Raw genomic sequence first — 26,643 nt, forward strand, 5'->3', positions numbered from 1 at the left:
CATTTATAGAGAGAATCATATGATTTTTCTTTTTCTGTCTGTTGCTATGGAGAATTCACAAGATTGGTTTTTGAATGTTAAGCCAACCTTGCATTCCTATGATAAACCCCACTTGGTCATGATGCAGAATCCCTTTTGTATATTGTTGGAGTTGATCTGTTAAAATTTTGCTAAGAATTTTTTGCACCTGTGTTCATGATGAGAAATACCGGTCTGTGTTTTTCTTTCCTTGAAATGTCTTTTTCTGGTTTTGATATCAGTGTAACGCTGACCTCATAAAACAAGTTAGGAAGCATTCTTTCCTTTTCAGTTTTCCCGAGTTTATGTAGAATTGGTATGATTTCTTTTGTAAATATTTGGTATATTTCACCAGTAGAGCCACCTGGACTTGGAGTTTTCTTTGTGGAAAAGTTTTTGTTCTTTCCTTTTAAATAGACTGCTTTTAAGAGCAGTTTTAGCAGAAAGTAGAGAGTGTTCTCATGTACTCCTTTTCCCCACTCTCAGTGTCCACATCAGAGTGGATTACATTTGCTTTAGCTGATGAACCTACATTGATACCTCATTATTACCCAGCACCCATAGTTTAATTTAGGATTCAGTCTTGGTGTTATACATTTCATGGGTTTTGACAAATGCATAATGACATGTATTCACCATTATAGTATCATAAAGAATAATTTCACTGCGCTAAAAAATCCTCTCTATTCATCCCTCTCTCCTAGCCTTCAGCAACCAGTGATCTTTTTTAGTGTTTCCAAGCTTTGTTTTTTCCAGCCTGTCATAGAGTTGGAATCATACAGTTTTATGGGCTTCTTTCACTTAGTAATATGCATTTAAAGCTCTTCCATGTCTTTTTATAGCTTGGTTAGCATTTCTTTTTTTTTTTTTAGCATTGAATAATATTCAATTATCTGGATATACAACAGTTTATCCATATACCTGTCTTACTGAGAGAAATCTTGGTTGCTTCTAAGTTGGGGTGACTATGAATAAAGCTGCTCAGACATCCAAATGCAGTATTTTTTATGAGGCTATAGGTTTTCATCTCTTCTGGGTAAATATCATGGAGTGCAATTACTAGGTTATTGTGGAACATTTTTAAACTATGAATATAATTTCTCTAATAGATGTGGAGTATTCAAGTAGTCCGTAATTTTTTTAGGGAGCTTTGGTTGTATTTTTCAGTGAGTTTGTCTATTTCATCTAGGTTGTTAAATTTATTCCCATGAAGTTGTTCATAATATTCTCTTATCCTGTTACTGTCTATGGGATCTATAATGATTTCTAGTCTCTCATTCCTGATATAATTTGTGTCTCCTTTCTCCCCCCACTCCCACCCCCACTGATGAGTTTGGCTAAGTTTATCAATTTGATTGATAGCAAAAAAGAGCGCTTGGTTCCATTAATTTTTTTCTATTGGTTTTTTGTTTTCTAATTCATTGATTTATGTTCATATATTCTTTTAATTGGAGGATAATTGCTTTACAATGTCCTGTTGGTTTCTGCCATACAACAGCATGAATCAGTTATAAGTATACATATGTCTCCTCCCTCTTGGACCTCCCTCCCACCCTGTTACATTTTCATTTGCTTTCTTCCACTTACTTTGGGTTTAATTTGCTCTTCTAGCTTCTTAAAGTGGAAGCCGAGGTCAGTGATTTGAGACTTCCCTTTGTTTCTGATGTAAGCATCTGGTGCTGTAAGTTTCCTTTCAAGTGTTGCTTTAGCTTCATTCCACACATTTTGATATTTTGGGCTTTCATTTTCATTCAGTTCAAAATGTTTTCTAATTTTCCTTTTGATTTCTGTTTGATCCATAAATTATTTAAAAATGTGTGATTTCATTTCTGAATATTTGGGGATTCACTAGATATTTTATACTATTGATTTCTGCTTCTGTTGTGGTTAGAGAACATACTTTGTATGGTCTGAAATTATTTTAAATTGACTGAGATTTATGTTATGGCATAGAATATGGTCAGTCTTGGTAAGGTTTTGAGTGAATTTGAAAAAAAAGTATATTCTAGAGTTTCTGCCTAAAGCATTCTATTGATGTAAGTGGGTTAATAGTATTATTGAAGTCATCTGTATTCTAACAAATTTTCTACTTATTTGTTCTCTTGATTATTGAGAGAAGAGTATTGAAATCTCCCATTATATAATGATTTCTCTCTTAATTCTATTAATTTTGCTTTAATGCATTTTGAAATTCTAGTATTAGCTGCGTAAGCCTTTACAACTGTTACGTCTTCTTGTTGAATTTATCCTTCATCATTATGAAATGACCTACCTTCGTCTGGAACTCTTCTTTGCTCTGAAATCCACTTTGTTTGATAATATAGCCGTCTTTCTCTTGACCAGTGTTAGCATGTGCCATGGGTCTGACTGAACCTCCCAAATTCACATGTTGAAATTCACACGCCCATGATGATGGAATTAGAACCTGGGGCCTTTGGGCAGATCCCTGACGACTGGCATTAGTGCCCTACTAAAAGAGACCCCAGAGAGCTAGCTTATCCTCGCCAGCATGTGAGGACACAGTGGAAAGGCGCTGTCTGTGAGCCAGGAAGTGAGTGGGCCCTTACCAGACACCAGGTCTACCAGCATATCCTCTCCTCTCTGTCAATAATCAAGAGAACAAACAAGTAGAAAATCAGTTAGAAATAGATGACTCCAATAATGCTATTAACCCACTTACCTCAGTTACATTCATAGGCTGCTCCATGCAGAAGCTGCAGAATACACCTTTTTTTCCCCCATTCACTCAGAACTTTATCAAGACTAACTATATTTTATGCCATAACATAAATCTCAGTCAACTTAAAATTGGACTTCCTGGCCTTCAGAACTGTGAGAAATAAATTTCTTATTTATAAGCCATTCTATTTGTGGTATTTTTGTTATAACACCCTGAACAGACTAAGAGAGCATGATGTATACTTTTAATCTTGTTATTTTCAACCTATTGTGCCTTTATATTTAAAGTGCATTTGTTGTGAGAAGCGTATAATTGAATACTGCTTTTTTATCCAGTCGGACCAAGCCTGCCTTTTATTTGGGTACTTAGACTATATTAAATGTGATTATTGATATGCTTGGATTTAAATCTATTCTTCCTTTTCTTCTGATTTCTTTTTAAGTAATTGAACATATTCCATGATTTCACTTACTCTCTTTTATTCAGTTCAGTTCAGTCGCTCAGTCATGTCAGACTCTTTGCAACCCCATGGACTACAATCTCTTTTATCGGCTAACTATAATTGATTTTAGTGGTTGGTTTAGGGTGTATAATATACATCTTTAACATAAAACTGTTCACTTTCAAGCGATAATATATCATTTCATATATAAGAACTTCAGGCTTTCCTGGTGGCTCAGACTGTAAAGAATCTGCCTGCAATGGAAGAGATCCAGGTTTGATCCCTGGTCAGGAAGATTCCCTGAAAAAGGGAATGGCTACCCACTCCAGTACTCTTGCCTAGAGAATCCCATGGACAGAGGAGCCTGGTGGGCTACAATCCATGGGGTCATAAAGAGTGGGACTCACGCATAAGAATTTTACAATAGTGTACTTCTATTTACTTCTCCCCCGTTCTTTGTAGTATTGTCACGCATTTTACTTCTACATATGTAATAGTCTCAAGACATTTTTCTTGTATTTGCATTAAATAATTACCTGTTCAGTTCAGTTCAGTCGCTCAGTCGTGTCCAACTCTTTGCGACCCCATGAATCACAGCATGCCAGGCCTCCCTGTCCATCACCAACTCCCAGAGTTCACCCAGACCCATGTCCATCGAGTCAGTGATGCCATCCAGCCATCTCATCCTCTGTCGTCCCCTTCTCCTCCTGCCCCCAATCCCTCCCAGCATCACGATCTTTTCCAATGAGTCAACTCTTCGCATGAGGTGGCCAAAGTACTGGAGTTTCAGCTTCAGCATCATTCCTTCCAAAGAAATCCCAGGGCTGATCTCCTTCAGAATGGACTGGTTGGATCTCCTTGCATTCCAAGGGACTCTCAAGAGTCTTCTCCAACACCACAGTTCAAAAGCATCAATTTTTGGCATGACTACTGGAAAAACCATAGCCTTGACTAGACAGACCTTAGTCGGCAAAGTAATGTCTCTGCTTTTGAATATGCTGTCTAGGTTGATCATAACTTGTCTTCCAAGGAGTAAGCGTCTTTTAATTTCATGGATGCAATCACCATCTGCAGTGATTTTGGAGCCCCCAAAAATAAAGTCTGACACTGTTTCCACTGTTTCCCCATCTATTTGTCATGAAGTGATGGGACCAGATGCCATGATCTTCGTTTTCTGAATGTTGAGCTTTAAGGCAACTTTTTCACTCACCTCTTTCACTTTCATCAAGAGGCTTTTTAGTTCCTCTTCACTTTGAAGCCATTATATTTAAAAATGTTTTATTTATTTTTCGCTTGCTGGGTCTACATTGCTGTTAGGGGGCTTTCTCTAGTTGCGTGCAGGGACTACTCCTGGTTGCAGTGTGTAGGCTTCTTACTGCTGTGACGTCTCTTGTTTCAGAGCACAGGCTCTAGAGCACTTGGGTTTCGGAAGTCGCAGAGCTCGGGCTTAGTTGCTCCATGCAAGTGGGATTTTCTCAGACCAGGGACTGAATCCATGTGCCCTGCATTGGCAAGCAGATTCTTTACCACTGCACTACCAGGGAAGTCCAGTCAGTTATCTTTTAAAGAGATTTTTAGAAGTACATAAAATGCACAAGTCTGAAAGGTGCCGCTCAGTGCATTTTTACAAAGTAGCAAACTATGTAGCTGCCGCTGGATTAAGATACAAAACATGAAAGCTCCCCAGAAGCCTACCTCCAGACCCAAGTTATGGCCACTATTCTAACTTCTGTCACTACCAGTAGTTTGCCTGTTTTGGTTTTTCTAAAAAACTTGTTTATTTATTTGGCCACACCATGCAGCATGTGGGATCTTAGTTCCCTGACTAGGCATCAAACCTGTGCCCCCCTGCATTGGGAGCATGGAGTCTTCACCGCTGGACCGCCGGGGAAGCCCTACGTTTATTGTTGAATTTTATATAAATGGAAGCATATTGTGTATTTGTTGTTGTTTAGTCGCTCAGTCGTGTCTGACTGTGACCCCATGGACCGCAGCAGGCCAGGCTTCCCTGTCCTTCACCATCTCCTGGAGTTTGCTCCAACTCATGTCCATCGAGTCAGTGATGCCATCCAGTCATCTCATCCTCTGTCGTCCCCTTCTCCTCCTGCCTTCAGTCTTTCACCGCATCAAGGTCTTTCTCCAGTGAGTTGGCTCTTCACAGCAGGTGGCCAGAGAACTGGATCTTTAGCTTCAGAATCAGTCCTTCCAGTGAATATTCAGGGTTGATTTCCTTAAAGATTGACGTATTGTGTGTACTTTTTGTCTGTTTTTACTTGACATTACATGCATGAGATTTATCATGCTGTGTGTAACAGGAGCTTTATCCTTTTTCATCCTTGTATCATATTCCATCCATTTATGTATAGATTTACTTTTATTTGTCCTTTTCAGTGTTGATGGATCTTTATTTGTCCTTTCCTGGTTGTTTCCAGGTTGGGGCTTTTATGAATAGTGCTACCGCAAAAGATCTTTGAACTTGTCTTTCGCTGGAAATAAACACCCTCTCTCTTGAATATAATTTGCAGAACTGGAATTGCTTGGTCATAAGGAATGTATATGCTCACTTACTAGGTACTGTCCAACTGTTTTCAAAAGTGTTGCACATTCCCATCAGTGGGAGGAGGCTAGTTGTTCCGCACCTTTGCTGACACTTGGTATCATCAGAGGATGCAATAACAGTTAATGCAGAGCTCCCCTCAGGGCATTTCCCTTCCTTCTGGGATCTTGGGTCCTCAAATCCTAGCTGCTTTGGTTGCTCTCTGAGATGGTTACATAGCCATGATTTTGTTGCTATTATTTTATCCAATTTTTATGCTTAATCTTGGAGAAGGAAATGGCAATCCACTCCAGTACTATTGCCTGGAAAATCCCATGGACAGAGGAGCCTGGTTAATCTGATATTAGTTACTTTGTCATGAAAAGAAGAAATAAAAGTGTTTCTGTGCTCACCCTGTTTGACTTTGCAACCCCGTGGACTACAGCCCACCAGGCTCCTCTGTCCATGGGATTTTTTTAGTCAGGAATACTGGAATGGCTTGCCATTTCACACTCCAGGGGATCTTTTCAATCCAGGAGTCGAACCTGCATCTCCTGCCTTGACAAACAGATTCTTTACCACTGAGCCACATGGGAAGCCCTTACTTTGTCACAAACAGAATCAAAACTCTCTTTCTTTATTTTGAAGATTATTTTTTATTTTAAAAATTGTCTTCTGCAGAAAATAGATATTTTTCTCAAGTCATATTAAGGTATCATTCTACTCCAAAAGTGTGTAGGTTGGCGTGGGATGTGTGCTTCTGGGTAATGACAGTTTTCATTGTCACTATGTTCAGTTCAGTTCAGTCGCTCAGTGGTGTCCGACTCTTTGTGACCCCGTGAATCGTAGCACGCCGGGCCTCCCTGTCCATCACCAACTCCCGGAGTTCACTCAGACTCACGTCCATCGAGTCAGTGACGCCATCCAGCCATCTCATCCTCTGTCGTCCCCTTCTCCTCCTGCCCCCAATCCCTCCCAGCATCAGAGTCTTTTCCAGTGAGTCAGCTCTTTGCATGAGGTGGCCAAAGTACTGGAGTTTCAGCTTTAGCATCATTCCTTCCAAAGAAATCCCAGGGCTGATCTCCTTCAGAATGGACTGGTTGGATCTCCTTGCAGTCCAGGGGACCCTCAAGAGTCTTCTCCAACACCACAGTTCAAAAGCATCAATTCTTCGGTGCTCAGCTTTCTTCACAATCCAACTCTCACATCTGTACATGACCACTGGAAAAACCATAGCTTTGACTAGACAGACCCTTATTGGCAAAGTAATGTCTCTGCTTTTGAATATGCTATCTAGGTTGGTCATAACTTGTCTTCCAAGGAGTAAGTGTCTTTTAATTTCATGGCTGCAGTCACCATCTGCAGTAATTTTGGAGCCCCCCAAAATAAAGTCTGACACTGTTTCCAGTGTTTCCCCATCTATTTGCCATGAAGTGATGTGACCAGGTGCCATGATCTTCGTTTTCTGAATGTTGAGCTTTAAGCCAACTATGTTATGTTACCTAATATTTTTCCTTTGAAAGGAATTTATGAAAGTGTACTTTACCTTTTGATTACTGTACTGTATGTCTGTTTGTGTTAGCAATGATCCTAGCTTAAGTGAAAAAAAAAAAAGTCAAACCAAAAGAGAGCAGTGAAGCTTAGATTCTTTGGTCTTCCTTTCATAACCAGAGGTGGAGGCTGCAGGGATGGGACCCTTGTCAGTGATCACATGACACTTCAAAAGGGGTGGAGCACCCACCTCCAAAGGTGCCTGGGGGAGGGGAGACCTTCTGGAGGAGAAGAAGTCTTGCCTTGGAAAGGCTGGACATTCTCCAAAACTCAGACTTACTGCAACACAAAAGCCTTGTTTTGAAATACCCTTCAGGACTGCTTATTGCATTGCCATGCAAGATAAGTCAGGGCGACAGGAGAGAGCCGGGTGGAGCTGCATACCCTGGACCTGGCTGATCTGAGCTGTGGCTCAGGGCAGAGGAAGGAGATTCAAGCAGTTCTTGTGTCAGATGATATCATTTCTAGGATAGCTGACCCATCTTCTGGTATTTTTAAGTAGGTCACGGAAGAAATCCATAACTTTGCCGTGTTTTGTTTTTGTTTTCTTTGAAATTCATCACACAAACTGCTGATGATAGTCTCAGAGCAGCCAGCTCCTGTTGCAGCCTGTTACCTGCGTGTGGTCAGCATCCAAGAAGAATTCTTATATTGCAGACCTCTTTGAGAAACTTCCAAGTCTTCACAAATGGCAAACAGTTCCCTTGCCAAGCTAAATTTTGACTGAAAGGAATGTCAAGGCTATCTGTGTATGGATGAAGCATCTGCTTTGTCTGGCAACACATCTGGTTTTGTAGCTTTGATGAAGCAAGAAGGCCCACCTGCCCCTGTGGCTGGGCTGTTCAGTGCCAGTGTGTGTTGATGTCAAAGGCTGCGATGGTTCTGAAAGCCTGCTTTGAAAGCCTGCAGTTTCATCGGCGCTGGGGCCTTGGGTTACTGCCTCCTCAGGAGGTTTCGCTATGAAATGGAGCAGAACGCAGAGCGACTTCTACTGCCCAGGAGTTTGCTGGCTCTGCGAACGGCAGGTCTTGGAGTACTTGAAGTTCTACTATTTTTTTCCTTTGAAAGTAAAGGAAAACACACACAACAGAGAAAGAGGAATTTATTCATGACTTGGCTTACTTGCTAGATATTTTTGGCCTTGTGAATGAGGTAGACCTGTTTAATTCTCCATTAGAGATGTTTCTGGAAAGTGGGGCCGTGTTGGCCATGCTGCCCTCTAGAAAAGGAGACTGGGCTGGATGAGTCTGTGGCCTTCCTACAGCCGGGGTAGGGGGGAATGTTCGTGTAGCCCGGGAGTGGCAGAGTCACACTAAGCCCTCAGCAGCAGAAATCTGGAGCAGCCTAGAGCTCTGCACTTCTCCCTGGAAAGAAAGGGAAGTCTGGCCTCAAAAGTGCTTCCTTGGGGGCCACCCGTCGGTGAAGGAGACAGCGACATTGCTTTACTCAGTGGGTTGAGAGAGAAGAAAGCGATGCAGCATTGATTCAGTCAGCCAGCTCTTGGAGAACAGTGCTGGTCCTTGACATCGAACGCTGGCTGACTCTCATCTGTGGGCCTCGAGAGTGACTGTCTGGTGCCACTGCCTTCCCCTGGGAGTCAGGGTTCAGCATCTGTTGGTAAACCAAGACATCAAGAGCCTCAAGAGCATCAGGGTGTCATGTCTCAAGGAGCATCGTGTGTGGTGGGTGTGTATTTCTTGTGTTCAGTAATGATATCTATAACTCTAGTTACCGAGAGCTGGCCGTGTGTCATTCACTAACAGTCACAGGAGGAAGGCACTTTTATGATCTTTATTTTCAAATGAGAGGCCAGAGAGATTAATTGGTCTGCCCAGAGTCCCAGGTCTGGCCAGTGATAGAGTCAGATTTGAATGCAGGTGGTCTGGTTCAAGGGGCCGCACGCTGACTCCAGGTGATTGCCTCACTGAAACCGGACTGCAGCAGGATCCATGGGGCAGTCTTATTGGCACAGTTTGGATTTCTTTTAATTCTTTTCAGGAAGTTGGTGTTAATTTTTATGTTTTTTTTTGGCTTGGAAAAAATAAGGGAAATGATCCCTGAAAATCAGATTTTTTTTTTCATTTAAATTTAATTAAAAAATAGTGTATAAAATTTCACATAATTTTGTGACTCTCATTTCACTGAGGAGGGGGCCTGTAGTTTTCATTAGATTCCAAAGGACCCTGAAACGCAAGCCTCATGTATCTTGGTCCCTCAGATGCTTGGCGTGGTGCTGGTCACGTAGTTCCTGTTGAGTACATTGTCATCGACTCACTGACTGAGACCTGCTGTGCTCAGAGTTGAGCCGCCACTCAGAAATGGAACACTCGTTTTTGGTTTTTTTTGGTCAAATCACTTTACTTCCCGTGGGTTGCTCCTGGATGCCACTTACTCAGTCAGCAGTTAGTTATTCGGCACCTCCTCTGGCCGGACTCCCCCGCAGGATCCAGACGCACAGAGGTGAACAAGCCAGGTTCTTAGGCGCTATTCCCGTGCAGTGCCGATGGAATAGGGAGGGAAGACGGAGAAGTCGCCAAGCGCCTGCACACAGAGCAGTCTGGGCTCCTGTTAGGGGCATGGCTTCCTCCATAGGAGGCTTAGAAGGAGCATCCAGCTTGGCTTAGGGTGGTGCGGGGGCTCAGGGAGACTGGTCTGAGCAAATGGTGTATAAGTGGTGCGTAAACCTGGGGCACGAGGTGGCGGTGTCAGGTGCTAGGGAGAAGGAGGAATGTTCCTGACAGAGGGGGCAGCTTGCACCAAGGCCCAAGGTGAGAGACCAGGCCAGGGGGGACAGGGCACTGAAAGAAATCTCCCACGTGGCTGGCTCACGCAGCCTCTGGGCACCTGAGTGGCTGGCAGAGGACGTGGATAACAGGGTAGGGTGGGCACTTGGGGAATTTGGTTTTGTGGGTGTTGCATTTGGGGAGCTTATGAGACATCCATAGGAGATGTCTGGCGCCAGGAGCATGACAAGGCAAAATTAGATCACTTCTTTCTCAGAAGGTCTAAGTTGGGCTCTTCTGGGGACTAATCTGCATGCCCTCTGGCAGATTCTAGATTCCAGGAGCTGCTGGTCATGGTCCTGCCTCGAGGAGGACCCCTAGGCTTGTGGAGGGATGTTGAAGGCTGACTTGCCCTTGGAGACTCATTAGGAGTCAAAGTGTCCCTGGAAGTTGGGACAGTTGGTGGGAGCTGGGAAAAGGAAACACCCGAAGGGGCAGCCTTGAGAGACGTGGCCCTAGTGTCAGCCAGAACGCCAGAGGAGGGTGCAGCTCAGATAGGATCCCTGGTTGCCTAGAACCTTCCAGAAAGGAAGCGCAAGAGTCAGGGCTCAAGCACCTAACTCTGGGGCGACTGTGTGGCCTACTGGTTAATTGCGTGAGGTATGGTTCAGACAGAACTGAGATCCCGCTCCATCACAAACCAGCTGTGTGGATTTGGGCAGGTTCCTCAACACCTTTAGACTTTTGTTTTTGCATCTGTAAACTGGCAATGATGGTCAAAGCCCCTTCCTAGGGCTATTGGGAGGATTTGTGTGATGCATTTGAGTCCTTACTTAGCACTCTGACTGCAACAACAGCTATGCCCAGCAGGTGGCTGCTGCTGGTGTTCCTCCTCTTCCTCTTTTTTTTTTGGTTTAATTAACTGATTACTTTCTGGTTGCACCAGGTCTCCTTTGCTGCTTGCGGGCTTTCTCTAGTTGCAGCACGCGGGGGCTGCTCTTCGTTGCAGTGCTCAGGCTGCTCATCGCGGTGGTCCTCCTGTTGCGAAGCACGGGCTTTAAGTGCACGGGCTTCAGTAGTGTGGATCCTGGACCCTAGGGCGTAGGCTCAGTAGCTGTGGCACATGGGCTTAGTTGCCTCGAGGCATGTGGGCTCTTCCTGGACAGGGATCGAACCCATGTCCTCTGCGTTGGCAGGCAGATTCTTAACCACTGGACCACCAGGGAAGTCCCTCTTTTTGTTTAAATAGTTGTCATTATCACAGTCACCCAGATGTCTCTCTGAGATGGATGCAAACCTGTCTTGAATCTTGAATCCCAGCCCTGTAGATTTAGGAAGGCCAGGTCTTTCTCTTCAGATCTGTGTATAGTCCCAGGAGGCTTATTCCCAACATATACATCAGTTCTGCCCTGAGCCAGTGATGGGGCAACAGTTCTGCAGATACCCCCTGCCTGAAGAATCTGCGCGCAGAATGCTAGGGAGCCATAAGCCTTCCTGGAAAGGGAACCTTGGGAGCCACACTAACAACTTTAACAGGTGCTGTAGTCATCACACTCTCTAAAATACCCATCAGCTGCCCCATCGCTGTGGGCCCTCAGCTGATCCCAGCCACTTTCCAGCTCTTTGTTCCCCTCCCAGGACCATCCATGTCCCTTCACTGCACAGAACAGTTCAGATCCCCAGTGCCTGAAACCCAGTGTGCAACCTCAGGTCCACGGAGGTTCTCAGTCAGACAGGGTACCTCCATCCCGTAGGCCCACCCTTCTTTGAGGACCGAGACTGTAAGTAGCCCCTCTAGTGGGAATGGGAGAAGAGGTACAATTTCCTTCTTCTTTTTATTGAGAGTCACAAATGCTGCTTTGCTCTTGGCCCCAGGAAAGGAGGGCTGGCAGGTGAAATCTCCTGAAGGGGTGGAGCTGATACCATGGAGGTTGGTGTATGGCCCACCTGGTTTGAACTGGCCTCATGCTTGCTGCTCTGTGGCCTCAGGAAATTTCACTTCACTACTCTGAGTCCCTGAACTTCTGAGCCCAGTCTAGCTTTCCCTTCCTGAAAACTCCACACCCTGGGACACAAATCACCCTGGAGGCCTGTGCGATGGGATGCTCTCTTCACCTCCACCCTCCCCACTTCTGGGGTATTAGCTTACAGCCCTGACTCCGTTGACCTTAGCTCTGTGACCCTTCTGGAGGGAAGCAGGAAGCAAAGCCACACATCGGGAAGGTCAGCAGAGTCCAGACTCCCTGGGAACCAGAAACTAGGTCCCTGGCCTCTGGTTCCTGGCTCCTGACTCTCCCAAGGAGGTCCCTGGCCTCCTGTTTGATCGGTTTCCACGAGAAAGGGGCTTTCTGAGACTTGCCCCTGTCAGGCCATACAACCCCCACCTCTGCCCCACCCCGCCCCGCCCGCTTCCTCACCTTTTCTTCATTGAGGCCACCCAGGCTGCTGGGCTGTGAGAACAGAACAGTGGGAGACCAGGTGATGTTTTTAGTTTCAAGTATCAGAAAACAGCACAAGCCAGCTTGACAAAGGTGAGTTTGCCAGTAAAAAGGGGAATTTGCCATAAGCCTTAGGGGGTATCTCCTGGAACCCGGAAGCGGAGAAGAGCTGGAATCCAGGCTTGGAAGCCTGACCAGACCCCTGTCTGTCCTGTCTCCTCCATCCTCCCTCAGATCCCTCTCTCCGTGACTCCTGGGTTGGTCGGGGAGCGGTGGAAGAGGTCGGGATGCACAGGATGACTGCAGGCTGCAGGCTGCCTCTTTTCCCTCTCCCTCCACCTAGAGCCCAAATTCATACACAGGGAATTATTAATGGCCCAATGGAGGTCAGGTTCATGTCATTCAAGGTGACTGCCCCTGTGATGAGGTTGCAGGCACGATGCAGTTCCCAGAGAGGTGGGGATGGTCAAGAGCAGGGCGGACACCCCAACGTGTGAGTAACAGGGAACCAGTGTCCTCAGTGTCCCCTTGTCCTAATACATCGCCTGCCTCTTGGGGACCTTCTGGCTCTGAGACCCTGTCTGCTCCAGTCAGCGCCTTTGCTGTTTGTACTGTGCAGGCTTCTGAATGGAGCCTGGGGTTGAGGGGGGTGGTGGGGGGGTAGTGAGGGCCTATGGGGGGGGGGCGGTTAAATGAGCAATGGCTTCTGCACATTGATGCCCTCAGACAGCCCATGTTCAGACAACCTTTATTTGCACATGGCTTAGGTCAGATGTGGGACACTTGGCCATTAAGAAGTGAACGCTGCATAGCTATTTGAGGTTAAGAAAGATCTCCTTATGTAGGAGCTCACTCTGCATGTTAGTAACTCTTCCTGTGGTTGGTGATGTGTGTCTCCTTCGGGGATGAAAGCCGGCCTCTGGAGGACTCAGACAGCCAGGGGCCAGTCTGGGCCATCTGGGTTATGTGGCGACTCCCCGAGACCTCCTCGGGGTGGAAGGAGTCCCAGAACCTCCGCGGTCCCTTCCCCCTGGGTGGTCACTGCGGTGTTGCCAGGAAAGGGGCTCTGCCTTAGATGGGCACTGAGGGGTCTGCCCTGGGGGCTGGGAATATGCGTGGTGCCCCCAGACCGACTGCCTATTTTTTATGGAAGTAATTTTCCTCCAGACACTTAGAATTCAGTAGTGTGTATTAGACAAATTATATACCTGACTGGAAAAATCTTAACTGCATTTTAAATCCTTGATTTATATCTGGCTGATATTAAAAGAAAAGCCATTTTGGTCACTTCTGACTAAGTTGTTACCTATATGCAATTAAGACAGACTAATGTTTAAAAAAAACATAGTGTTTAATAGTACATAGTGTTTAATAGGATTTTGCATGCCAAGATTGAGGCTGAGTGTCAGAGCATGAATATAGGTTTATATGTAATGGGGAGGTTAGAGGCAGTCCCCTGTACCCTGGGCCCCCTCTCACAGAGTGGTCCTGGCAGCCCCTTCCTGCCTGTAAATATTTGGGGTTGCCTCATTGGCATGTCAGCATGGGTGAGAAGAAGCCAGATGATTTTATGGACTATAAACGCAGGCACCAGACATGCCCCAAAATTCATTAGTGTTTGCTTGTCATTACAAATAGCCTGGGTTGCTTGCCTTCTGACTAGACAGGTGGACAGTCAGGGCCCGCCTGCAGGGCGTGAAGGGCTCTGAAGCGCTGGCTCTCTGGGGAAGTGAGAGTTTAAAGCTGGCCTTTAATTTACGGCTGGAGAGCATTTCTTTCTCTTGAGTGTAGGTCTTGAAAAGCTTGACTCTAGATGTAGGCTGGCTTTTCCTTCAGTGGAAAATATGAGATTCTTGGATGAAAACGGCTCGTAAAATGAGTTGTGATCTCTTGTTTTTTCCCCTTTTCCTCTTCTGCATTGTGGATAAACTTTTTGGAGAGGGAAAGCCTCTCAAAATGTAATGCCCAGACACTTCTGTGTGCGGCTGGATTTGGTCATCTGTCTCTAACCCTGTGCCCCTCTACAGAGCACAGCACCCCTCCTCAGCTGCTGACCCTCCTCGTGGACCTGGGGCACTCGGGGCTCCGACTGTGGCCCGCCCCTCCCTACCGCCACCTCCCCCCAACACAGGCCACTTTAGGCCCCAGGGGAATCACCCTTGAGGTGATTGTGAGGCTGTGAGAGGCTCTGAGCCGCGGCCCTCTGGCGTGCAGGCAATCAGAGCAACACCTAGCTGGCTTGGCTGCGTATTTGAAGTCACGCTACAGGTGGCTCCTGGAGTCTGAGTGGCATCTGGAGGAAGGTGGATGCACGAGGGGGCCACTGTGAGGTCTCCGAGTGGAGCTGTGGATTTGAATGTAGTTACCGGAGATGTTCTTCCAGGCGATCTTGTGGCTTGAGCAGGCATTCCTGGGTCTGCTGGGGACGGCGGTTCCCTGCTTACCATTCAGTTGTCCGGCACATACTGACTGGCATGTACCATGTATGAGGCTCCCTGCCTGGTGTTCAGGGGACTCGAGATGAGTGAGGAGATCTAGAGGGGAAAGAAAGGAATCCGTGTACATAGTGGCAGTTCCGTTCAGTTCAGTTCAGTTCAGCCGCTCAGTCGTGTCCGACTCTTTGCAACCCCATGGACTGGAGCACACCAGGCCTCCCTGTCTGTCACCACCTCCTGGAGTTTACCCAAACTCATGTCCATCGGAGTTGGCGATGCCATCCAACCATTGCATCCTCTGACGTCCCCTTTTCCTCCCGCCTTCAATCTTTCCCAGCATCAGGGTCTTTTCCAATAAGTCAGTTCTTTGCATCAGGTGGCCAAAGTATTGGAGTGTCAGCTTCAGCATCAGTCCTTCCAGAGAATATTCAGCACTGATTTCCTTTAGGATGGACTGGTTGGATCTCCTTGCAGTCAAAGCGACTCAAGGGCCACACTAACGAGAACAGACTGAGCACCATCTGGGCAGGGGGCTGATGCGTGTAGCCGGGGCACAGACACGGCACCCCCAGAGGGTCTTGCTTGTTCACGGCCTGGAGAGATGGCTGTGGTCTGGACAGAGGACCAGAAGAGAGGGCGTTTCAGGCGGAGGGAGCAGCTTGGACCTGGTAAGGTGGTTGGGAAGAACATGGCCATGTACAGGGGCCAGTGAGCAGATTCGGTCGGCCAGAGCAAAGGAGAGGGGAAGGGCGCCATGCAAAATTAGACTAGAGAATGGGGTGGTCCCATCGTGGAGCCTCAGACACCATGCCCAGGGCTCTTAGGACTTGGTTCTGTAGGCAGAGCTGTGCTTCTTTCAAGAAGTCATCGGTGACTCCTCTCTCTCATGTTCTCTGCTCCTAGGCAGTCCCCGAGCCCTGTCCCCCCTCCTTCCACCTCTCTCAGTCCCCAGAGTCACCTCCCAGGTAGGCTGCCCTCTTGCCTCCTTCTCACCTACTCCTCGGGGACATCTCCATACCCCCTTCTGCCCCATCCTGCTCTGTCACCCACCCTGCAGTTTTTAAATCTCTAACCACCTCCCTGAGTGTCTTCAAGATGTCCACTGGTTTCCCAAGTCTACAGGCCCCATGAGACCTGGTTTATCCCTTCCTGTCCAGCCCACCCCACCCACTGTCTGCTCCCCCTGCACCCACTGTCTGCTCCCCCTGCCCCCACTGCCTCTCAGGCCCTCGGATGCATCGCCAGGCCCGGGCACTGACTGTTCACTGCCCAACAGGCTGCCCTCCATGCCCTCCTGTCCCAGTGCCCTGGCTCAGTGCCAGGCCCCCTCTCCTTGTCTGTGAAGCCCCCCATTACTTCCTTGGCTCACCCTGCACTTGTCCTCAGGCACTTAGCAGCATGTTCTGAATGAATACCAGTCTGCTCCATTGGCAGGTGCAGGAGGCAAGTGCTGCGTCCACCCTCCGAGCCCCCAAGCCTCGCACAGAGCCTGGCACAGACAGGGGAGGCCCTGGTGGAGACTACCAGGTTAGTGTTCCTGGTGAGATGGGGCTGCAGACAAGAGTTGAGGGGTGGCCAGGCCCGAGGCGGGGATCAAAGAAAGCCATGGCCTTACTCCCCGTCCTACAAAAGGTGGTTTCACACCTCAGAGGCTGTTGGCTCCAGAGTGTGAAAGGCTTCCTCACACTTCTAATTCCAGCAAGTATCCTCGTATAGATCAAACATGTGAAAGGCGGTTCTTGTTTCAGCTTCTCAGGAGAGGAAACAGCTTCTCTGAAAGCCGTTCCTCCCGGTCCCCACTCACTGGCCGTCTCTGGTCGCCGTCAGACCGTTCCCACGTCAAACCCGCCTCACTCCTGTGGTGGGTCCAGCTGCGGAACCACCACTGGGGTCTATTGGGAGTCTCTCGTTGTTTCCAGAAATCCTGCTCTGAGCGGGGACTTCACGGTGCCATCAAAAAGCGAGTTCCTGGGAGGTGGCAGAGGAGACTCAGTGTGCCACACTGAATGAAACGGTGACTTTGATGACTGGAGACACCGTGTGGCCCCCTCCTGCAGCTCCAGCGGAAGTCAGGCCTGATGCACGGTGCTGGGGTCAGGGGATGTCCTTAGGGCGGGACAGCCTGGAGACCCTGTGCAGCCTCCCGCCTCGCGTTCTCTACAGCTGCCTCCCCACCCCCACCCCCTGGCGAGGTCAGCCTTTTCTGAGTGAAGTCGTCCACTCCTAGGCCCCTTGTCTGGTTCAGTTCAGTTCAGTTCAGTTCAGTCGCTCAGTCGTGTCCGACTCTTTGCGACCCCATGGACTGCAGCACGCCAGGCCTCCCTGTCCATCACCAACTCCCGGAGTTCACTCAGACTCACGTCCATCGAGTCCGTGATGCCATCCAGCCATCTCATCCTCTGTCATTCCCTTCTCCTCCTGCCCCCAATCCCTCCCAGCATCAGAGTCTTTTCCAATGAGTCAACTCTTCGCATGAGGTGGCCAAAGTACTGGAGTTTCAGCTTTAGAATCATTCCCTCCAAAGAAATCCCAGGGCTGATCTCCTTCAGAATGGACTGGTTGGATCTCCTTGCAGTCCAAGGGACTCTCAAGAGTCTTCTCCAACACCACAGTTCAAAAGCATCAATTCTTCGGCGCTCAGCTTTCTTCAGCTTACCTCATACCTCAAACCCACCTCTGAGGCCTTTCTGTATTAAGAGCCCAGGCTGTGGTGTCTGCCATTTACCAACTGAATAAACTTGCATGCCTGACTTCATCTCTGTGAGCCTCAGTTTTGTCATCCGTAAAACTGGAATAGTGAAACCTACTTCGTGGTCTGGCTTTGAGACTCGCACAATAAAGTAGCCGCAGGCACACTGTTTAGCGCCTGAGGTGCGGGAAACACGCAGTGCCTTGTGGCTCTCTTCCTTCACCCTTTTGCTCACTCTTAACCCCTACAGTGCCATCCACCTGGCAGGCACAGTGTTATTCAAGATGTTGGTGAAAAACCTTGGCAATAATGCTTGACCGGGCTGAAAGCATAGTGGTTAAGAGATTAGGTTTTAGAGTCACACAAACCTGAGTTTGAATCCCGTTTTTGTCATTTATTTGCTGTGGGACCTTAAGCAAATGAACTATTCTTCCTGAATCTCAATTTTACTTGTGTGTAAACTGGGGGCAAAATAATAGCCCTTCCTGGTAGATGCCCTTGTTAACAGATTCAGTTCAGTTCAGTAGTGTTTAGCCTTGCCTGGGCTGCAGTAAGCTGTTAGCTGCTGCTGCTATCATTTTAGTCTCATCGTTATTGTTATTCTCAGCGCGGGGACAGGACTGGTTTGTCTGCTCGCCTCGCAGAAGGAGCAGGAGCCGTGGGGCTGGCGGTCGGCTGTCTCCCTGTCCTCCTACTGTGCCCTCCTCCTGGCTGGTGTGCTGAGGGGCACGCGGTGTGGGTCTCAGCCTCCCCGAACGGGTCCCTGGTGTAGGGTGGCCAGTGCTGCTTCTTTGACATCTGACCAGCCGGTCGTGTCTGCTCCTGATGTGCGGACCTTCAGAGGCCTCTGTTGTGGGGCACACCGAGAGCCTGTGGGACGCGCCACGTGAGCGGCCGCCGCTTCTCTCCCCGAGCTCCTCTCCCACGCCCTGGACAGCAGGCTGCCCCTTCGGGGCTCCCCACACCCCTCCCTCCCTGCCCTGCTCCACCAGGGCGCCCTCTCCCCTCCCTGACCCCAGTCCACTGGATTCAACCTCGAACACCTTTGGATGCATTTCTTTCTTCTCTCTTTTCTCCCCTTTTCTTTCCTTCTTCCTCCCCTCTCCTCCGTTCCTCTCCTCCCCTCTGTCCTCCTCCGTTCTCCCCTCCGCTCTTTTCCCTTCCTGGCCCTCTTTCAGGAACTTCAGTTGTGTTTTCTCTGTTCGTCTGCCCCCACCTTCCTCCGCCTCCCCGGGCTGTCGAGTCCACCCCATCCCTTAGGAGCAGCGCGTGCCCCAGAGCCCCCGCCCCTTCCTGACTGTGTCTCAGGCTCAGCCTCTCCGCGCCTCTCAAAACACTGGGGAAGAAAACTGCTGCTGTCCCGTGGGCTCCAGGGCCAGCTATTACTTAATCGTGTTTTTGTATTAAGCTACACGTGTGACCTCTGCTTCTCGCAGGCTCGTAGAATGGGAGAGCTGGGAGGACCTTAAGGACCATGGAGGGCCACTGTGTTTTACAGACGGGACGCTGGGCCCCCTTACTGGGAAGGACTGGCCCAAAGTCTCAGAGGGCGCTCAGGGCACAGCTGAGATCAGAACCCAGGATTCCTGGCTTAGGAAGTCCCCGTGAAAACGTGAAATCACAATGTGAATGGCACATGTCTTTCTCCATCTTTTTTGAACATATTTCTTTCCATCTGCTTGATTGCCCTCATCTGTTAGTGCAGTGACAAGCTCACCTCCCTTTGTGGGGGCAGGGGAGTGGAGGTGGGGACAGAGCTTCAGCAGCAGGGTCACGAGGAACCCGCTACTTCAGATCAGTCATGAGTGGGTGCCTCTCCTGGTCTGTCTTCCTGCTCTCCCCAGGCTAACCTTCCTCCCTGGTCCTCGACTGACTGCCTTGGCTCCCCGCCGGCCCCAGCCCTGCTGATGGGGCTTCTGGGTTTATCTTCGGTTGTCCTGCCTGACCTCTCCAGTTCGGTAATTCTTTCTCATATTTCAGGGTCTTGCCTTTGTATCTTGGTTAGAGCTCTGTTGTCCAAGATGCTGGCCACATGTGGCTATTGGACACTTGACACGTGGCTGGTCCAAACTGAGGTGTTCTGTAAGTGTGGAAAACAGACCAGATTTCAGAGACTTAGTACAAAAGAATGTAAACTATCTCATGCACAATTTTATATATTTTACATTGATTACAGGTTGAAAAGATAATATTTTGATATGTTGAGTTAAATAAAACAGTTGAAAGTAATTTCACCTTTTTTCTTCTTCTTTAAACATGGCTATTAAAAAATTTAAAACACACGGCTTGCATTATATTGCTGTTGGCCAGCACTGGGGTATAGGCTTTTTTTCAGCGAGGGGTCCATGAGAGAATTAAGCCTTGTTCCTGAAGGTCCACTGTGTATGCAAGTGTGCTAGTCTTAGGAGAATTAAGAAAGTCACTCACATCATTTTCTGTGTTGTGCAGTTCAGGTAAGGAACCTTGTTGAGAAAGGCTGTACCCACCTGTCGTTTGTACCTGTAATTCAGATTCCTGTGTGTAGGGGTCCCCAGCCTCTGGGATCTCATGCCCGTTGATCCGAGGTGGAGCTGATGTAATAATAGTAGAAATAAAGTGCACAATGAATGTCATGTGCTTGAATTGTCCCCAAATCCTCTCTCCACTGAGGCTGTGGAAAAGCCATCTTCCCTGAAGCTGGTCCCCAGTTCCGAAGAGGCTGGGACCGCTGCTGCAGTTCTCCTCCTGTTATGTTACATATAGACGGCTCTTGGTTTGAGATCGATATTACTGAGCTTCTCAGTTCTATTTTTCTTTTTAAAAACCCCAAACAAATGTTGCATTTTGCTAGTTACTTTTCAGTACCTGAGAGGAAAGTGACCCTTTTCCTTCTCTGATTTATTGATATGCTATTATTATGTTAATAGTTTTCATAATATATAGCTTATCCTTACATTTAAAAATTGTGTATTTATTTGGCTGCTCCGGGTCTTCATTGCTGCACAGGGGCTTTCTCTAGTTGTGGCGAGTGGGGGCTTCTCGTACTGAGGAGCACAGGCTCTAGGGCACGGGCTCCAGGAGTTGTGGCTGGCTCATGGGCTTATTTGTTCCGAGGCACGTGGAATCTTCCCCGACCAGAGTTGGAACCTGTGTCCCCTGCATTGGCAGGCGGATTCCTATTCACTCTACCACCAGGCAAGTGCCTTACGTTTTTTCAGACAAACCCACCGGGCCATGTTGCGTGATTTTTTTTTTCCCGCTTGTTCTGATTGGTGTTTGGGTTTGGTGCCTCTTTTCATCACCTTTTGTGCTCTGGAATAAATTATTTAGCATAAGAATTAGGTGTTACTTAAACATCTAATGATGAAGTCTGATCAGACCCACTGGTAAAATCACATGGCCCTGGAACTTCTGAGTTCACTTTTCCAGTTTCCGACGTGGTGTTTAGCATACTCACCAGACATAGAAAAGTTTGGGTTGGCCAAAAAATAGAAGGCCGTGCGAGGGCTAGGTCAGAGCCTGCCCTCCCCGTGAAGCAGGTACTCCCAGAAATTTCATCTTGTGTTCCTGGTAGTGTCGTGGACAACCGCAGTTTGCAGAGATCCAGATGAAGAACGGTTGAATTATGCGGGGGCGGCGGGGGCGTGGGGGCAGGGGTAGTGGTGAACGCGATTACCAGATTTAAATTGCAGTGGAAACAGTGAGCAGCGGACCAGCTCTTGCAGAAAACCGAAGGAGAATTAAATGACAGACTGAAATGTCCTCCTGGAGCTGGGAAAACAAAAGGACACAGATGTGATGAATTGCTTTTAGGAGATGTCATGTGTGTATGAGGAATCCTATGAAAGGAGAGTGGGCAGACATGAGAACATGTCTGTAATGGTGCGGTAGGAAGGACAGAACCACACCTACAGTGTGAATGTCATTGAGAGGGTGAGTGTGTGTGCCTGTGTGCAGCCCTCCTCCTCCTCCTGCCCTGGGAGTGGGCAGGGGTCCCTGTTCTGGAGACAGACGCCCTCTGATGCCAGGAAGGTCAGGCTCCTGAGACCTGCAGACTCGGGTTTGAATCTTGGCGCTCACATCGACCACATAAGTGGATCTCAGCAAACCGCTTAACTCCTCTGACTAAACTTTCGTTTCCTCCATCTGTAAAATGGGGCAGTCATAGTATCCATCTGCAGGGTTGTTGTGAGAATTCAGTAACAATGGACACGTGTACGTAAAACACTTGACGTGGTGCCTGGCCCTTAGTAAGCGTTCAGTGAAGCTGGCTGTTGTTTCTGGCATTACTATTAACCGAATGTAAATTCTGGGTTCTCTGGGTGTTAGGCTGATGGGTGACTCAAGGTCTTTTCTCTGGGCTTTCTGTGTTGTTTAAGTTTTCTGTAGTGAACACGTGCTAGGTCCCTGATCAAAAAAAAAAAAACACCAAACTGCATTCTTTTTAAAAAGAGAACATCTGAATGATGTTATCTGGGAAAAATATTTCCCAAGACTATGGAGAAAGGGGGTTGAGCGCAGTCCCCAGGGTGAGAGTGGGAGGTGAACGTGTGGCCCCTGGGCCTCGTGACTGGCCCGGGATCCGGGCGGCTGCGCTGCGGGCGGCTCTCCGTGCTCTGCTCACGGGGCCCTTTCCCCGTCACATGGACTGGAGGCGGTCCACAGGGCTGCACTTGGCTGCTGCCCTGCCTGGACAGCTGGTTCCGATTGTGCCGAGCCGCAGAGCCCTGGGGCTGGAAAGCTTTGCATCATCTTCCCGACCCTCAGTCTACATGTTTGCTCAGCAGACGGTAGTCTGAGGACTTGACGAAACAGTAGCGACTGTGAACGCGTGGCTCTATCGAAATGCATAGAAGCTGAAAAAGCGGATTCCTTCTATTCAGTCAGTGACCCCTACCCTGAACACGCACCCCGGTTCCGCAGAAGGCACCCGTTTGTCCCCAGCAACTCTTTCCCTCTCTGTGGTCTGTCTGGCGAGGGCTTCTGGGCCCTGCAGAGGCCCTCGAGTGCCTTCCTCCCCGGCCAGCCTCCTCCTTTTCTCCACACACAGCCCTCTAGCAGGTGTAAGTGACCTGCTCTCACACAAGAAAAGGACGTTGCCTGTGTATGAGGCTAGACTGTAGCACAGCAGAGGAGCCCCTGACGGGGAGGCTGGGTTCACTGCGTCGCCACCTCGTGGGTAAAACCCACCCTGCGCGCCACGTGAGGCTTGGGGCTGCTCTGCTTGGGCCCTTCTGTCCCCCTCAGAGTCAACACCAGTCTCTACGGCCCTCTAAGCCTCCACCCTCTTCCTTCGCAGCCTGTCTCCTCCCATCTCCCCAGGCTCCAGCAGCTCCAGCCTCAGTGCCCACCGTGCCCTGTCGGAGCTTCCAGGGTCTTCCCACGCACGCTTCCTTCCTGGAACTCTCAGCCCGGAACCCTCTCCCGGCTCCTCCGGAGCTTGCTGCCCACCTCGTTCACGGTCGCCACTCCGCCACTCCGGCTGGTTTACCGGCCAGGCGTCCCGAGGCGTCTGCTCCAGTATCCCATTCCTTCACCCTGGTTAACATTTTTTTCAAAGGATTTATCATCATCTGACTTACCACAGATTTCTCGTCTCTCCTCCCTCCCGTGGAACGTAGAGAGCGAGAGCGTGTTTGTTCAGTCCTTTGCTGTTGTGTTTGGCCCATCGCTAGTCCTGTAGCTCTGATATCAGATGAACGCAGGTGCGTCTCATAGACCGTCAGTCACTGCTGTCTCTCCCTCTCTTTCTCTTCCCTCTTCACCCTTTCTTGTCACCCTCCTTCCCCTTCTTTCTCCCTCTTCTCCCGCTCCTTCTCCCAAGAAAGAGCTAAAGATGCCTCTCTCTCTCTGCTGACATCACTCAGAAGACTCCATTCTAGGAAAGGCTTTTAGGGCTTCAGCCTTCAGAAACCAAGCAGGAAAGTGCCATCGCCCTTTGTTGTCTTGAGTCGCGGCGATTTGGGTCCATGTCTGTCTCCCCCCCGGCCGCACGCTAAGCTCCTCGAGGCCTCAGCTTTGGTCCTAGAGCTGCTTCCAGCACGGGGCCTGCTGCTCAATTGGCTCCCCGCCCTCCCTGCTTCCCTCCCCTCTTCCCTCATCCCTCCCTTTCTCTTCTCCTTTCCTTCCTCTCTTCCGTCCTTGCCTCCTTTGGCCTTTCCTCCTCCCCTTTTCTCTTCCTTCCGTTTTTCATCGCAGCTGATTTTGTCCCAGTGAGGATTTAAGGCAGCAAGGCAGGAGCCCCATTGGCGGAACTTTCCCGCTGCCCCAGTTAGCAGCTCTTCTCCTCTTACTCCTTTGGGTAAAGCTCTACCGTTTCCTGTAGGACAGACATGCTTCCTGAAGGTCCAGATGGTCGTGATTTGATAGGCACACCCCTTCAGAAGGTACAGGTCATATGAAAACTATCTGTTGTTTATGTTGACACATTTATGTCATAGATGCTGACCCCGACAGGTTATCAGCAGATTATGAGTTTATAAAATTTTTGTAATTTGAGTGTTTACTCAACTGTTAAAATTTTATTTTAGAAAGTTTACAGTGTGTAATATTGTAACATGTCACCTATTAAAGTTTGTTTCAAAGTCATCATTTCTTGACATTCGAGCTTATAAAGCAAGGCTTTGATCTTTTACCCCGGTCTTCTCCCCAGAGGATTCTCTTTCCCTGGTTATTTTTGGAACTTTACTTGGTGCGCTGAAACCTCTGTGTCTTGTTTCATCAGCTTTACACAGTGTCCGTTCACTGCCCACTTCCTGTGCTTCTCATTTTCGCCTCCACTGGCCACTTCTGTCAGCTATATGTTTACGTCGTCAAGTGAATTAAATTAACATTCTGACATTTTGCAGCTGCACCAAGTCCTTCAGTCCTTCCTTAGGTTGACTTTAAAAGTTGCAAACCAACAGGCAGCATCCTTTTTTATGGCTATGTAAGTGCGAACGTGCAGATGTCATCTGGGCCCAAGCCAGGTGGCGTGCCAGGGTTGCGATTCATTTTCTAACGACCCAGCGCCATTCAGGAGAGAATATGCCTCACGTCAAGGACCCATAGATTCTCTTTTCTTTTTATCCATCCATTGTCTAATATCGGAGAAAAAATAAAGTATTTAAATGTGTGCAACTATTAAAATATATAATATGTAAACATTTTAAATCCATACAATTTAAATGTACATATACTAGTTAAGAGCTTTCCAGGTGGCTCAGTGGTAAAGAATCGGCCTGCCAATGCAGGAGACTCGGGTTTGATCCCTGAGTCGGGACGATCCCCTGGAGAAGGAAATGGCTACCCACTCCAGTATTCTTGCCTGGAAAATTCCATGGGCCGAGGAGCCTGGTAGACTACAGTCCATGGGGTTGCAAAGAGTTGAATGCAACTGAGCAACTGAGCACCTAATACCTGGTTCCTCTATATCCAAGATTCTGAATCTGAAGATTCAGCCAACTGCAGATCATGTGCTACTCTATGATTTATTGAAAAAATCTGTGTAAAAGTAGACCTGTGCAGTTCAAACTTGTGTTGTTCAAAGGTCGCACGGACTATGTTTTTTTCCTATGCTACATATGTACTATGATAAAGGTTAATTTATAAATTAGGCGCAGGAGGAGATTAACAGCAATAACCAATGATAAATAGAACAATTATAGCAAGATGCTGCACGAAAAGTGAGGTGAATGTGGCGTCTCTCAAAATCGTGTATATAGATTTAATGTCTTTTCCATCTTAGCTGAGCACTCGCCGTGCACTGCGGCTCTATCTTTTGTAGTTTGAAGGGCGTCAGCAAAACTAGCATGAATTTCTTCTTTCTCCTTCACAATTCCACAGCTAGAAGATGTGTTCTTACTGTAGATCTTAGCAACCTCGGTGGTTTTTTTTTTCTGTCTTTATTAAGTCAAGAACTTTCACCTTTTCATATAAAGAAGAAAAGCACTTTACAGCTTCTTTTTTCGTGTATCCCAATTGCCAGCATCACTCCTCCTGTGCTTTGGGGCCATTATTATTTATTTATTTTTTCTTTTCCTTTCTGTGGTTGCACCGCGTGGCATGCGTCTAAGTTCCCTGGCTAGGGATCAAAGTGCAAGCTCAGAGTCTTAACCACTGGACCAACAGGAAGATCCCTGGGCCATTATTAAGTATAAGGGTTACTTGAACACAAACCCTGCAACACCATGACAATCAGTCTAATAACTGAGCCTGCTACTCAGTGACTAATGAACGGGCAGGACACGGTGGACCAAAGGATGATTCATGTCCTGAACCGAGCAGAGCTGGAGGGCATGAGATGTCATCACCCTTCAGAACGGTGCACGATTTAAAACGCGTGCATTGTTTATCTCTGGGATTTTCCGTTTAATATGTTCGGATCTGCAGGTAACTGAAACTGCAGAAAGTGAAACTGCGGATGCAGTAGGCAGGACGACCATTCTCTCACGGAACCACCAGGATCCAGGGTGAGAACTCGCCTCGCCCCTCAAAGCTTCTCTGCGCCCCGTTCCCCGTGCCACCGGCAGTCGGTGATCTAGTTTCTGGCCCTGTAGTCACCACCTTTCTCAGAATGCCGTAAAAGAGGACTCCTGTAACACTTTTCTGTTCGGCTCCTTTCACTCAGCATAGTCTTTGACATCCTTCTGTGCTGATGTCCGTGTCAGTGGGTGATACATTTTATTGCTGAGTAGTGGCTGATTATAACAGTGGATCACAATTTGTTTCCCCCTTCACCAACTGATGGAAATCTGGGTTGTTTTCAGTTTGAGGAAATTGAGATAAACATGAACATATTTCTTTTGTGTGTGGACAGATGTTTGCTTTAGTGAGATTGCTGGGTCACTTGCTAAATGTATGCTTAAAATGAAAAAGAAACTGCCAGGAACTTCCCTGATGGATCAGTGAGTAAGACTCTGTGCCCCTAATGCAGGGGGCCTGGGTTCCATCTCTGGTCAGGGAACTAGATCTCACATCCTGCAATGAAGAGTTTGCATGCTGAAACTCAAGATCCTGCATGCTCTAACTAAGACTTGGCACAGCCAAAAAAAAAAAAAAAGATGATTTTTTTTTTTTTTTAAAGAAACTGCCAAATGGCCCTCCCAAATGGCTCTACCATTTTGCATTCCCAGCAGTGAGGTATGAGAGCTCTGAAATGCCTTGTTCCTTAG

General features: G+C 48.0%; 1 protein-coding gene across 12 annotated transcripts in view; it reads left to right on the plus strand.

Annotated features, from left to right (window-relative positions):
- The window catches only part of RALGPS1 (Ral GEF with PH domain and SH3 binding motif 1), a 300,991-nt gene that overhangs the window by 67,693 nt on the left and 206,655 nt on the right, over positions 1-26,643 (plus strand). For 7 of the 12 annotated variants that reach the window (XM_018055789.1, XM_018055792.1, XM_018055788.1 and 4 more), the window contains exon 6: positions 16,258-16,350. The exons of the other annotated variants lie outside the window; for them this stretch is intronic. In XM_018055789.1, coding sequence (XP_017911278.1) covers positions 16,258-16,350 — 93 coding nt within the window. The remainder of the gene's footprint in view (positions 1-16,257; positions 16,351-26,643) is intronic. 12 annotated transcript variants of the gene reach the window in all.

This window comes from Capra hircus, chromosome 11, assembly GCF_001704415.2.
Source record: "Capra hircus breed San Clemente chromosome 11, ASM170441v1, whole genome shotgun sequence".
Classification (NCBI taxonomy): domain Eukaryota; kingdom Metazoa; phylum Chordata; class Mammalia; order Artiodactyla; family Bovidae; genus Capra; species Capra hircus.